Consider the following 15,198-nt stretch of genomic DNA (forward strand, 5'->3'; position numbering starts at 1 on the left):
GTCAGTGGCAGCTTCACTGCCGCAGATGCAGGGATTTCAGAGCTGGGACCATATGGCACCGTGCACTGGGATCCTCCACCTCCACCCACTCCCTGCACCAAATGCATTTAACCTTTTGCCTAGAATGTCTCTTCACACCCAGCTCAGCCCCATCTTGTGTGGTGGGTGCCTTGTGTCACTTCTTGTACCACTGAGCACTGCTGGACTCTTAAAGCAGGATTGACTCCTGTCTGGTCTAGATCTAGATCAAGCAGACTTGCAGCCAGTTAAAAATGTTTTGGGATACGCAGTTTTTGTGGGTCCTGAAGAGTAGCATGGGGAAGCCTGAAGTGCCATGAAATACAAAAAGCCTGGATGTCTGTGGCATATGTGTTTTGTTTCTACCTTCTAAGGCAAAGACACATCATTAAAGAAAAAATACGATCTTTATTTGCATGTACATTATGTTTCTCTTGTCCCTGTCTCGTCCCCTTTGTGAGAACCTGGGGCCAGAATTACAGTATCTGAAGTTTCTTTTGGATCACAGTCAGCTCCCAGCTGTCATGATCTGTTTTTAATCCAATGGGTTTTCCATTTGAAAGTAGCTGTTGGATAGAGAAGGAGTAGAAATGTTTGTGTTGTGAATTAGCTCAGAGTGAAGCCACAAACTTTTTTTCTTTTTTCCCCACAACAAACACATGGAAAAATATTCTTCAGTGTAGTGTGGCTGGCCTGAAAATTGGCAACAGCAGCTTCCTTCCCAGGGTCTCTCTCCTCTGGGTTGTCAACATGGAAAAGATCCTTAAAGGGAACCTGAAATCTTCATCTTATGTAGTCTTGTCTTCCCCTCACGAAGCAGGGCAGTGCTGCTCTCACCCTTGTGTATATGGGTACTGTGGGAAGGAGGTTGTGTGGCTTGGTTTTACTGGAGAAATATGAGATGCAGCAGAGGAATAACCTGGGTTTGCTGAGAGTCATGCTCTCATCCCTGGGCAGTCTTTCCCTTGGTTTCTGCTCTGGTGGGAGCAACAGATAGGTTTGATATGATAATTTGGTCAAACTTGGGCTCTGAGTCCTGGCTCTATGAAAGGCCGCAGTTCTCTTTAACAGACTGTGCTCAGCATGTCCAGTTCTTAAATACCATGGAACTTGGCTTTAGGATGTGGGGATCAAAGTGCCTTACGAACTGGATGTGGTTGTTACAAGCAGAGAGGAAAGTGAGGCTGCAGGATCTGCGTGGTTTCAAGGACATCAGATGACACCTCTCTTCTACTGGGAAAGAAGATGGGAAAAATCCATTGGTTCTTGGAGAAGCATTGTTTAGGCTGTCCTTTGACATTCCTTTAGTGGTTTTCATTCAATACCTTTTATTGCTAAAAGCACAGAACCAATTACCCAGTATCAGCACCCTGGAAGATGGGCTAGGGTTCTGGGGGAGATGGAGAAGAGGGTCATGCTTATCCATCCCCTATCACTGGAGGCAGAGCACTTCACATCTGCATCTATGGCAAAAGGGGAGAGCTCCTGGTACGTTACTGGGGCTGAGAGAGGAGGAATGCTTTCCTGTTTCCTCTGCCAGATCCTTGTACCACTCCATTTGTGAAACCTGGAAATGGCTTTAAAGACCCAGGAGCTGGCCTAGCTGTGATTTCCATTACATTGGCATTGCATAGTTACCCTCAGGGGTCACCCTTGGTGGCTCCTGTGTTTGATGAAGTCTTGTGTGCGTCATCAAGGCAGCAGGACCAGCATTTGACCTGAAAGTGGATGAGAGCGCAGAATCTGGCTCTATTTTATTTTTTTTTAAATCTTTGGGAGGTACTAGTGTCAAAAGGAAACTTCTGTGTTATGTATATACGTATGTGTGTCCCTACACGTGCAAATAACTTTTTATCACAGTTTCTGGCAAAACAGTGTTTTTGTAAGGTGATTGTTTTGGGCGTAAGTTAGGGCTGGACAAGGGAAATCCTGGGCTTGTTCTGCACCCGTGTTGCTGTTTCCACCAAAGTGGGAACAGTGACCTGCCTTATATCACTTTCAAATCAGTCTGATTGGGGCCTGAGGTGCTGAGTGGTGTGACATGATTCAGGAAGGGCTGTGTGCTGTAGGGTTGAGTTGTTGCTGTGTGTGTGTAGGTGTGCATAACTGGTTGTGCTGCATGGCTGTGACCCCACAACTCCCCTGAAGCTGAGTTTCCTTTGAATTTCTCTATCGATCTAGAGTGACGTCTTGCCTGGGAAGGCCCATGGTCACATCTCCGTGTACAAGGAGAACCTGGAGCATGAGTTTGGAGGTCAGCAGCCCATGATGGGCTGTTAATTCAGGAGCACAATAGCTCTCCTGACGGTGCCTGCAGCATGCTCTGGGACCCTCCAAACAGGCAGAGGCCAGGGTGTGCTACCAGGGACCAGAAAATGTCCTGACACGAGATTAAAGCTTCAGTCACAGAGAGAGCAAAATCAAGTGTGAGATGGTGATGGGGACAGGTGGGATAACACTGGATGCACTCCTGAGGTCTCTGTTAAAGGCTGCAGCAGGGCAATGCCTTCAATTTAGGCTAGTTTTGCACCCAGGATTGTATTCCTTGTTGGGAGCAGGAGTAGGCAGTGATGTGTGGAATTTACCTGTACTGACTTTTCAGCATTTCAAGGTATCCAGTGCTTCAGAGCCCACCTTAATTTGTATTTTTTTTTTTCCCCTGAACAGGTCTATATCATCAATGTAACATGGTCTGACCTGACTACCCAGATCATATACCGGAGATACAGCAAGTTCTTTGACCTTCAGGTAAGTCTTGTCTTATCCAACATAAAATATTATTTCTACTCATGTTTCTATTCATGTTTCCAGCTGGGTTAATAGTGCCTTTAAATAAGGCTTTGTGCTTGTTTGGTCTGTTACATGTCATGATCTTGAAACTTTTCAGAGTCTGCCCTTGTAGGGTATAAGATAAGTGAGTGGTATGCTTCCAGTGAGTAACTGGCACTGTAAAGACATTTAAAGCTGATATTTTCATGAATGGTTTCTATTGAAGAGCAGATCTAATTTTAAATGCTTCAGATGCACTTAGAACAGAAAGAGAGCTACATTTTGGGCCCCCAGAAACCACTTACCAAAATTCCTGAAAACAACAGACCTTTTGCACACTCCCACAGCAGTTCAGTAATGGAAATGGTAGTGGAAACCTTCCAGACCCTCCTTCTAACCATCTACTCAGCCAGCTGGTGTCCTGGCTCCTGCTGTTTTGTACAGCTCCCTTGCTGTATTCTGCATCTCTGTGTTTAGATTTCATCAAAAGCTTTCTTGCTGAATAGCTGCTGACTAAAGGCTGGAGACAGCAAATGGGAGAAGTCCAAATTACAAAGTTTCAATGTGGGCATCAGCTACTTCATTTGTGGTACTTCTCCCAGGCACATGCAAGGATAGGGAGAGCTTTCTGGCTGGTGTCCTCTTTATCAATAACCCAGATCCATTGATACCTCTGTAGGCAGCAAAACTATAACTACCTGGGGTGAAAACAAAAGCTGTGGTTTGGCAGACTCCTGAACTTTGGGGTAAGTGTCAGTTCTGAGCTGGAGCTTGTGGTTGGAGCTGGGCTGTGGTTAGAATATCGAGCGAGCCCTCATGGCCAGTGTTAAGGATGTGCACAGCTAACTGGACTGGGAAATAACATTTCATGAAGAGTAACAGGGAGCCTTTTTTTAGTGATAGATTAGGAAAAAAAGGGTTCCTTGCTTTGATACCTGATCTGAGATATCTTGAAGAGTTCTAATTTCAGCATTGCTCCTCCTTTATGTGTATTTTCTGGTACTTGGACATCTGAAGCTTGCCTGTTTTACAAGCTGTATGGTTATGGCTTTTCTGGTGGAAAATGGTTAGGCCTGACTTCTTTGTTTGCTGTGTGGCTGGAAGACAAAAGAAGGATGTTTTTATGTTTTCTGCCTCTCCATTTCGTACTGGTCTGAAGCTCCAGGCCTGCCAGTCCCACTGCTGTGAGGAATATGTCAGTGGCTTCTCTGTGTCGGATGTACCTGCTAAAGATGCACAGCTCCGTAATCACAAACCTTATCAGCATGTGGATAGTGGCCAAAAGTATTTCTTTCTCTCTTTTTATTTTTGCCTCAGTTCTGTTTTCTTGTGTGTGTTCTTCTGGTTCTCCTGGCCTTTCCTGGTAGGTTTGAAAAGTTCCCATCAAGTGTGGAGTTATCAATGGGGTTAGTGTGTTGGACAGGAAATGATGTCTCAATCAGGGAGTGAGTCCTGAAAGGTCCCATTGATAAGTGCAAGGGGGCCTAGCGCCAGTGGAAAACTCCTGCTTGCACAACACTTCTCCCCCCACGAGAAAATACGACAAGAAAGTAACAAATTCCCTTCTTTAACCCTTTTCCCTCCCAGGGATCTCTGTCAGGGCCACCACTGTATGAGCAGTGACAGGCCTATGCTACAGCCCCTTTGGCTCTTGCAGCATGAAGTGCACAGTTACCAAAACAGAGATCTTCACCTGGGGTTTCCACGGTCTTGTCATGTCTCTGTAAGCATGCCACTGTGGTGATCTGTGCCTCAGTTTCCCAGCTGTAAGATGGGGACAAGGCCCTGTGTACTCATTCTTGCCATAAAGTACTTTTAGACTTCAAGAGGTGATTCTTTCTTTTGCTATTTTTTTTTCTGGGCTCTTGATGCTGCCAGAGCATCTCCAAGGTGAAGCAAGTGAAAAGGACTTTGGGTCTTGAACTACAACTTGTATTTAAGACTAAAAGAGTCTAGTAGAGATAGGAAACTACTAGAGAGAGTCCAGCACAGGGCAACAAAGATGTTTGAGGGACTGGAGCATCTCTCTTATGGGGAAAGGCTAAGAGAGCTGGGACTCTTTAGCCTGGAGAAGAGAAGGCTGAGGGGAGACCTTATAAATGCCTTTAAGTATCTAAAGGGTGCGTGAAAGGAAGATGGAGCCAGACTCTTTTCAGTAGTTCCCAGTGACAGGACAAGGGGCAACAGGCACAAGCTGGAACATTGGAAGTTCCATTTAAATATGAGGAAAAGCTTCTTTACTATGGCAGTGATAAAGCACTGGAAAAGGCTGCCCAGGGGTGTTGTGGAGTCCCCTTCTCTGGTGATACTCAAGACCCACCTGGATGTAGTCCTGTGTGATGGGCTCTAGGGGATCCTGCTTTAGCAGGGGAGTTGGACTAGGTGATCTCTAGAGGTCCCTTTCAACTCTGACAATTGTGTGATTCGAATGAAACCTGTGAAGGGAGTTGGGAAAGCAAATTAAATGTTAGGGCACTTTGGGAAACCTTTACGTTCTGGGAGAATTGTGACTCCATGTGCAGTGATTGTTACTGAACAGCAAATGTTGCATGCCACAGCACATGGATAAGCCAGCATGGAGAGCTTCACGAGGAAGCTTTGCAGCCTGTGTTCCAGCTGCTTGTGATTGCTCAGGCTTAGTGCTTGGTTAATGGCTGTACCTTATGGACCTGCTTCTAGTGTCTCTAGCTTTAGGCGTTTGCAACAGGGGACCTTAGCATTTATAGGAAAGCTCTCCTGGTATTGTAAAGCAGCTGTTTCAGTATGTAGCAATGGAGGATTCCCTGTTTGCTGTCTGAAGCATGGCAGGTCTGTAATGGGGCTCTAGGCTATGCTGCATCTTGCCTTGCAGGCAGTCATTCCTGGTCACATTATGATTTCCTGAGTGGAGGAGCAGTGTTTCCAATGGAAAGCCCAGAGCAGAGCCTTTCATGATGAAAGTTGGAGAGCAACATGGGGGTGCCAGCCCACATTCCTCAAAACCTTTGAGGGGCTGAACCTGGCTCTCGGTCATGGACCATGCGGAAGGTGTTGGGGTTGCCATCTGTTTGTTGATGATCAAAGTAGTCTCTTTACACCCCCCTCATTTTGCTCTAAATAAGATGACCTGTGATTTCCAGGTACATGGTGGAATCTTGAACTTCTGACCTAGCGCTGTTTGGACCTTGGTTTTGCAACCAGATACCACACATGGTCATGTGGCATTAGCATAATCAGTCTCCTTTGTTTATGTCATTTCTTATCCCCATGTGGTCCTTCCAGCAGAAAAATCAAGCAATTGCTCAGTGAGTAAATCTCAACTGATTTACAGGCACCACTCGCGTCCAAAACAGTTGGAGCCTGCAGGTCTCTGCCAGCTCCACTCATCCTACTGTGTCCGTGACAGAGCTGCAGTTCAGGGCTTCCTAAGCACGTCTCATTTGCTCTTGACTGGAAGGGGAGGAACAAGGGCTGGCTTGTAATGACTTAATCAGGGCTGCAATGCCTGGTGTTGACAGTGACACTGGATAGGACCCATGGGAAAACCCTGGGGGCTGCCCAGGGCTGAGGAGGGAGGAATACAGATAATTAATTTCACTACTACAATTTCATGTTTCTTTAAAATTAGAGAGCCCTCCGTTCCCCGAATGGCTGTCTCTGTGGGAAGTGGCTCAGTGGTTTGAGAGCCCTTGCATTACTAGATACTGGGCTTTTTGAAACACTTCCTTGCAAATCCTCCCAGGCACTGCAGGCAGTAAGAGGCTGCTCTGTCCCAAGGATTCAAATCCCAAAAGTTTTTGGTTGTGCTATTTCAGCAGCGCATATGCTTGACTTGGGAGTCATGTTGTTTTCAAGGTGAGTAGTAGGGCAGTGAGACTGAACATATCATGGGATTTTGTAGCTGGAGTTAGCCTTGTGAAGGTGTGAGAAGTGCAGCAAACAGCCCAAAGCAGCAAGCCAAGTGTCAGCCCTATGCCGCTTCACTGAGGGCTAGAGATCTCTAAATGCAGGCTTTAATTTAAATCAGGGCATTGCTGCATCATTTAATTGTGCAACCAAGTCACATCTGCTGCTGAGCGGGGGTCAAATGATAGCAGCAGAATATGTGAGTGCCACCATTTCACTAAATAGGATTGAAAGTATTGGATTAACTCTGCATAGATGAAAGCATTACGATAAATTGCTTGTCAAGTCCAATTATCTTTTGTCTTTCACCCTCAGGAGGCATTTGCACCTTAGCACCAGGTGGCATCAAAGCCTCACTGCCTAATGCAATATTTTAAGCTCTGCTTTCTCATGCACTCAGTATCTGGGTGCTTGGCTCTTGCCTGTGATGCAGAACAGGGGAACATGAGGTGCCCGTCACTGGAAGAGATGGAGATTTGTGCATCACCTGTAGATAGTGCTGACCTTCACGGAACGCTTGTGGCTTGTTCAGACACATTCCCTGGATGCCATGAGGTGCCTTCCACCATCCCTAATAGATTTGGTGGTGGTGGTACCAGAATCCTCTCCTGAGTTGGTGATTCAGGTCAGCAATGCTCCTGTTATTCCCAAACATGATGGGAATACACTGTTTTATTGGGATAGCAGGGATAACTCCTGTCGTTTCCAGTGTGCAGTAAAAGACATCTACAGAGGTAAGGCTCATGTTTTTCTCACCGGAAAGTGCTTTTGGAGGCTGTTAGCAGGATTTGCAGTTGAGTGTGTGCATAAATAATTGCCCAAAGCATAAGGTGGAGAAGGGTGGGGATACAGACAGCTCATCCTCTCAGTTTCCATGCTGGGCTGGGAAGCAACAACAGTGTTTGCAGCTGGAGAGTATGAAAGGTGGCTCTTGCCCCACTCCCCACCTCACCCGGCCCATTCCTCAATGCTACCTTGGACTTTTATAGGTGTTGTGACCCCACTTGGGTGCTGCCCCTTCCTGCCTTCTCCCCAGCAAAGCGAGCTGGGAAAATGTGACCCTCATTGAGTGTCTGGTGTCTTAGCTTGAGTCACCAGAGGCTCATCTTCTGCATTTCATCCAGCAGCTCCAAATGTTTTTGGTCTGTTTTCATACCTGTCTTACTCGGTGCCCAGAGTCAGAGTATGAATAGGACCAGAGCCTCGACAGAGGAACCAAACCCCACATCCAGATACCAGCCTCTTCGTTGCCTCCATAAGGATGGCTGGATCTCCATGTGCAGAAGGTCCTTTCTCACAATAATGAAGTGCAGCTTTCTCCAAGGCAAAACACAGCAGCTGGCATTAGCAGCATGCCATAATCCCACGTTGTGTTTCTGGCTGTGTAAGAGGGGAACAGCATCCCTGCTGGAGCCGTGGCAGGAATGTTAGGTAGGCAGATTGCTGTCTCTCTGCACAATGACCCACACAGACATTTTGGCTGCAAGGAGACATCTGAAATGTCACAATTTTGAAAAGGCAAATAAACAAGGCTCTGTTCAAGCATTTGCTTTGTGTATCAGTTAGCAAAAAATTATCTGCCTGATGCAGTCTGCTGATCTAAGCAAGTTTTCTTCAAAGTGGTGCAGAAAGAGGAACTCGCTAGCAGCCAATTAGAACATTAAAAAAATAAAGAATATAGAGAATTTTATTAGGGAGCGGAAAGAGATGTAGTTGTTTCCAGGCTGATGATAAAACATCAAGAGCTTCATTTGTTATTGCTAGGGTCATCGTGGTTGTTTATAGTGCTGTAATGGAGTAACTGAGCATTGAAGAGGACATGAAACAAAATTGGTACTATAAAAAACAGTAATTGCAGTCTGTATCTCTGCTTTTTTCACTGAGGCTGGACTTGATCTTGATGCTGCTGCTATTGATCGTTCTTCCATTACATGCTTTTCAGTACAAACATCCTTTTCTCTGTTACTCGAAGCTGTGTCAAATACTGTAACATCCACTGTCGTTTCCAGTTGGGTGGTTGTCACTGTGCGACATGCCTGGGCACCCTGTATTTCAGTGTGTCACTATGTTTTGCAAGAGGAGCTGGTGGCTTTGGGGTGCAGGCTTTCTGGGACAGAGCAAAGGGGAGAATGGTGCAGGGTGCTTGCAGGATAGGTTCCTGATGTGATTCTGATGGAATTGTGTATATTCGCTCCATAAGTTAATTCGGGTTAATTGTGCAAATGGAGACCTACAGTCCTAAATCTAATGGTTCAGTGAAGTCTAACTCAGCAGTGACTGTTTTTGTAGGACCTATGATACTTTGTGTTGCAATGTTCCTGCTTTTAGCTTTGTAGGAGCTGTGAATGGACAAGCTCAAGCACGCACTAAATTTATCAGTGGTGAGGAGTATAGGTAAGCGAGCAGTGGGGCAAGAGTTCTTCCAAGTTTGCAAATGCTAACTTCTAACCTTCAACCTGCCAGGCCTTTTTATTAGGATGAGTAGTCACTGCCTGGTCTTCTCACAGCAGCGGGGTCACTCTGCAGTGCGTGCTGCTCTCTTCCATAGGTGCCACCCCATGTGTAGCTCCTGGGCACAGTGGGAAGGGAAGAGAAGTTGTCATTGTGGCCCTGTGTGCAATGCTGTTTGTTCCTCTTGTAGTGTGGAGGGTTTAGGTTAAAAAATTCCCAGCCTGTGACAAGCTCAGGGAGTGTTTCTTTGGGCTACATGTGTGAGTCTGAGGGTGTGTTCGGAAACAGACAGGAAGGCTGGAGAAGGTGGGGTAGAATAGAGCATGGGAGGAGGTGGGGAGGAAGCAGCATGGCAGAAGGTTGTTGCATCAAGCTGTGGTGCAGCGCACAGTGAAACATAAGGCAAAGGGAGAGAAGGGGAAGATTTTACTTACTGATGTTCCTCCCGCTGGGCTGTTTTGACAGCAGGGCATCTGGGCTCTGCAGTCAAAGCATGTCACTCCCTCTGCTCTGGGCTGTGCTGGCTTTGGCCACGAAGGTCTGGGTTGCAAGGATCAATTTGCTCCTGCTCCCGTTCCCTCAGTGTGCATTGCTGGGCCTCAGCTTCCTGGCCCTGCTGTAGACATTGAGAGCTGCTGTGAAATCCTCCTCCAGACCAGGGCCTGGCTCTGTATCTGACTCATGAGATTCAGACCCAGGGTTTGGCTTCAGGGCCATCTCTGATAGTCACAGGGCTGTGAGGATGGAGTTACTCCAGGGATGTAGGGTTTGGTTTGAAAACAGCTTCCTTAAGAGCAGGACTGAAACTGAAAGAAGCCTGGGAAAATTTAGAGGAAATCTTGAGTGCGGCCCCTGTCAACATGTCTGTTCCCAAAGGTCAGTGCTGGCTCCTTGGGGAGAAATGGCACGTCCTTTCTTCCGAGTAAACAAGAGCTGGTTGTCTGCAGCCACTGTTCCAGACAGTGTGTGGAGGGCAGTGGCAAGGCTTGCAGGTAATGCAGAAAACCAGATTTCCAGGAGGAGCCCCAAGCTGCTGGCTGTGAGCGCTGACCATGATTCCCGTGTTTTGGCAGCGGGGCTGGAGCTCCTGGTGCAGCCATGCCTGCAATGCTGGACTCTTAGCAGAGGACTCATGCCTGCCCTCAGAAATATAGCCCAGTGGCAAGACTGGCAGTAATAGGGCTTGCTGGGGGAACTGGGATGTCCCTGGAAACAAAATGAAAAGCTCATATGGTTATTGAGCTGGGAACAGTTGTCTCAGCTGATTTAAAGGCTATTTAAGTACCATTTTTTCTTCTAGCACTCCGTCAATGCCTTAGGATACCAGCTGGCTTGGGGCAGTATCTTTGTCTTCAATGAATAAATGGAGCTGTTTATAATTCTTATTTCCATCATTATTTAAAAGTTTGCTTGGCAAAACAATCCGTTCAGCTTCCAGTATTTGTTTCTAAAGAGACTTTACACGTCAGACAAAGATGAGGGCCATGATGGGGAAATGGCAAAGTGCCTGCCAAGCTACAATAGAGCCCACATTCAGTGGACGTGGCAAATAACCTGCAGTTGAGACAGTGACCCAGCCTCCAGAAACCCTCCACTTCATATGTCTGCATTTGGGTGCTGTTGAGACATAAAGCTGACACATGAATATTGCCTGTATACCACAGCATGGGAATCTTCTGCTTGGTGGCTATGGGGTGATGTTTGGTGCTCAGCATAAATGTCATATATTCCCCAGCTTGCCCCATGTGCAGGACATGGAGTGAGCACAAAAAGCAAGGTGATACCTTAGCCAGCTCCTCAAGGTGTTTTGGTCTGAATACTCAGTAGAGTTGCCTCTCTGTAGAGACAGTGAATTGTTTTTACTGTCTAAGGCTTAAGGGATTTATTTTCTCTAGGGACTGCTATGATAGGTCAGAGGTGAGTGTCTTGCTGGTGCCCCATAGTACTATCTTAATGTCTCACTGTGCACAAAATATAAAAAGGGCACAGTAAAGAGTTAACAGCTTCTTTGGGATGCTCACAATCTTCCTTAAAAAAATCCTACCCATTCATCTAAATACATACACAGCCTGTAGCTTAATTACACTTTGTTTCACATCTAGGCTCAGGAGCCTGCCTAAAGAAGAGCTACAAATTGAACAATAACAAAGATCTGCCAGTGTTGAATTTCAGCTCAGAGGCAGGAAATCAGTGGAGACAGCGAATTCCCTTCAAAGCAATCAGAGCAGATCACTAATTGTACAGTCCCTCTGGAGCAGCTCGGATTGTCACAGCACATGAGGAGACTGCAAGGATGGAGTGAAAAAACCTCAACTTCAGAGCAGTCTGCCACTTGATGCCATGCTTCTGCAACACCTTAGAAGTCAAATTGCATTTAATCTGTGTCAGATAATGTGTAAGCTTCATAGAATCACAGAATGGTTATGATTGGAAACAACCTTAAAGATCATCAGGTTCCAACCTCCCTCCTATGAACCGGGACACCTCGCGCTAGACCAGGCTGCACAAAGTTTCATCCAACCTGGCCTTCAACTCTTCCGGGGAGGGGGCTTCCAAAACCTCCATAGGCAACCTATTCTAGCACTTTACTACCCTCATGGTGAAGAATTTCTTCCTGATGTCTAACCTAAATCTCCCCTCTTTCAGTTTAAAACCATTACCCCTTGTCCTATCACTGTCCTCTCTGATGAAAAGCCCCTCCCCAGCTTTCCTGAAGGCCCTTCAGATACTGGAAGGTGCTGGGGGTTCAGAGGGGAGTGTGGAGTTACAAAAGGGTTCTGATTTCAGGTGGAGAGTAAAAGCTTGTAAAGCTGAGTTCCCACAGGAGACCTGATTTCCAAAATAGTGGCTATGGGAAGTGTCCTGGTTAGGAGTCCCCAGCAAGCACTCTGAGCCTCAGCAGCTGGACCAGAGCTTCCCCTGGCTGCAGAATTACAGGTACAGTCAGGGAAATACCAGAAGTTAAATGAGTGGCAAAACTCAGCAGTGATGAATTCTCACTGCTTATTAAGAGCCCAGTGGGCAGGATGTTTTAGAGGGTATGTGGATCTTGAGAGAGAAGCCTGCAAAGAAGATGATATTTGGGAAAGATTAGGAAAGTTCAGCTGTGATGCCAGTTCCTGGTTCAGCTTCTAATTCATCTCTAGTTCAAATCTGATGGCTGTGAAGTAATGCCACATTACCAGACACTCAAGTATTTTTAGAATGAAACAACTACCAAAAAAGTCTATGTGGATATTATTTATAACCTATAAACAAATTGCTTTGGTTGCTTTTTTGTGTGCCTGCATTTTTATTTTTTTTAAATTATCTAGAAAGAGTTTAAGTTGAGCAGGTTTGTCCAGCCCAAGAATCTCAAGGGAGTGCTATGGAACTGCAATGGATAGCAGATTTTCCAGTGGCCGAATTAATGTCACCTGGAGTGGGAGCCTGACTTTTACAGAATTTAAAGCCACTCTGCTGGGGAGCAGGAAGGTCAGCTTATATCTTACTGTCAGATACTCTGCATCTACCATTTGAACTTCACAGGCTTGTTACTTGCAAAAATCCTGGAAATCAAGGAATACCTAAGGGGTATAAAACTCCACTTTTGGGCCTGTAGCAAGCACAGAAAGCAGGGAAATTAGTGAAAAGGGTTATTTGATGGGAATTATTCCCTGGCTTTCTAGAGGTTTGGTTTGGGTAAGTTGTTCTTGTTATCAGTGCCTACATCCAGTCCTATTGCTGACTCAGAGGCTGTGAGGATGGTGGGGACCTGGCAATGTGGGAAGAGCTCTCCTGGATACAGCCACAAAGTGGAAAAGCAGCAAGTTTTTCCAAATGAGTTGAGTTTAGATCAGCTGAGGAGGATTCAGACCTATTTCATAGCTTTTGGTTGTTTTTCATTTTTAAAATATGAACGCATCCAGATGTGTGAGTCCCTGCAAGGTTGTGGTGCTAATGGAAAGCACAGTTTTAGAAAAAAATTTGCCTGAATTGCCAAAAATTCTGAACCATGATGAAGAATGTTGGGCTTGGGCTCATGGTGCCTGGTTTTGTCTCTGGATGATATATCATACAAGGAATTATGAAGAATCATAATCATGACTGTACTGAAAGTCTTTCTTCAGCTCAGCATGTCATGGCTCTGCATATACCTCCTGTGTTATCCCATCTCCATTACTCTGGTGTTGGAAGGTCTTGTCATAGCCCATCGGGTCTCCACAGCAGGATTTAAAGCTCGGCCTTGGGAGGAGCCCACTCATTTGTTGACCTTGTTCCAGGTTTTGTTTGCTGGAACAATAAAACACAGGAGTTCACTTTGGCTATGGGACTGGCCACAGCCAAAGCTGTGGCTCTGGAGCTGCTCTCACACAGGCAGTGAATTCTGCAAGTGCTGCTTTATTAGCACATTTCCTCTTTTACCACAGATCAAGATCAGCCTTTTTATTTTTTTCTGGAATTTCTGTGAGAAAATTAAATTCCTTAGCAGGATTTTTTTCCGTGGCCTTTCTTCCCTGAAGCACCCGAGCCCAGAAAGTTCAGGCATGACAATTCCAGCCCCTCCACCGCTTTGCCACTCTCCCCTAATCATACTCAGCTTTCGATTATTTATACTGCCGGAAAATCGTGCCGAGTTCACACCCCCAGCCCTGAAACACAATTCCACTTTTGTGCAGGGAATACAATCCTTCACTTTCATTAAGTGTGTGGAGACCAAGATGAGAAGTGCCTGTTGTGTTCGCATCCCTTGGCTCGGGATGAGAGGAGCTGGTTGTTTTTGCAAACGTTCTAAATAGCCCTGCAAGGGTTACGGGGAGTTTATTTACATTATTGCATTTAAGTGCAAATAGAAAGTTGCCCAGCCGTAATGGAAAGGTTATGCAGGGCTCTGTCAGGGCCCTTTTCCCTGTCACCTCACCCCTCCCAGCTTTCTGTTCCTGCAGGCTCAAATGTGGGAAGGCTGTGTCTGGAAAGGGCAGTGGCTCTTGGTCCTGCTATGTCAGGGTTTGCTTACAGGAAAAAAAACCAACATCAACTGGTGTCTATTCCACTGTGGACTGCACATAGTTCTGCCTGCCATATGAAAGGGTTCTGATCAGGCTCATCCCAGCCTGATTTTTGAGCTTTGGGCGCTATTTGCTTCTCCCCTGTAGCACCTCGATAACTGACCTTTTCTGCAGAAGCAGCATATGTGGAGTTTGAAGCTGGGAGGTTTTCTGCCTTACTCCCTCCTTCCCTGGAGTCACAGCATGCTTCTCCTTTTCTGCTGCCAAGAGTAGTTTCATGTCTCGTGCAAACACAAGTATTCCCACTGCAGGACTGTCTTTTGCAATTTCCCTTTTCCCTCCTTCAGGGGAAGCATCAATGAGTCTCCAGTGGAGTGGTCAGAGCAGGAAAACCCACAGAGGAGCCACACTGCTGAGCAGATGATGGCAAAGTCATGCAGCAAGCAAGAGTCTTCTGCACCCTCTGTCTTGAGTGCCCTGTTTGAACAACACCCACCAGGCTGGGGGCTTTGCTCTCACTCTCTTACTTTTCATTTAAATGGAAAGATCTGATCTATAGGATCTGTGCTGGAAAGGTGGAACCCAGAACAGCATGTCAGATCCTTTGGCATTGCCTGTATTTTTCTGAAGCTACCCCATTTAACTGTTGAGTTAGCATTAGCTCTTCTCTGCCCATGCCCAGGAGAAGCATGACAGAGTTGGTGGTCTCTTAGTATGTGTGTGAGAGGGGGTTGTCTTAGTAGCATGCTGTGGGTGCATTCTGACCCACAGGCTTCCCAGGTCCAAACCCCAAGAGCTTCATTCTGGGCAGGAGCTGCCAGTTGCACTGTTCAGGCCTGCAGCTGCAGCAGGGCTGGCATGATCTTCAGCTGTCCCCCATGGAGCAATCGGGTCCTTGCATGTGGGACTCGTTGAAGTACAGCTGGGTTCCTGTCAGGGTATAAAGCCAGCAGAGCAGAGTGGGGAGTTGCAGTCCTGGGAGGAGGTCCATGCTTTGGAGTGAAGCAAGTTGCTGACAAATTCTTGATTGGCAGAAACTCTTAACAAGCTCAAAAAGGACTAAGCATTGCTGTGTTTGAGATTATTT

The 15,198-nt window shown here is 46.3% G+C and overlaps 1 protein-coding gene across 2 annotated transcripts in view; it reads left to right on the forward strand.

The window, feature by feature from the left end:
- Positions 1-15,198, forward strand: part of SH3PXD2A (SH3 and PX domains 2A) — a 259,755-nt gene that overhangs the window by 41,537 nt on the left and 203,020 nt on the right. For both annotated transcript variants that reach the window (XM_051616598.1, XM_051616599.1), the window contains exon 2: positions 2,686-2,766. In XM_051616598.1, the coding sequence (XP_051472558.1) occupies positions 2,686-2,766 (81 nt within the window). The remainder of the gene's footprint in view (positions 1-2,685; positions 2,767-15,198) is intronic.

This window comes from Apus apus, chromosome 4, assembly GCF_020740795.1.
Source record: "Apus apus isolate bApuApu2 chromosome 4, bApuApu2.pri.cur, whole genome shotgun sequence".
NCBI lineage: Eukaryota > Metazoa > Chordata > Aves > Apodiformes > Apodidae > Apus > Apus apus.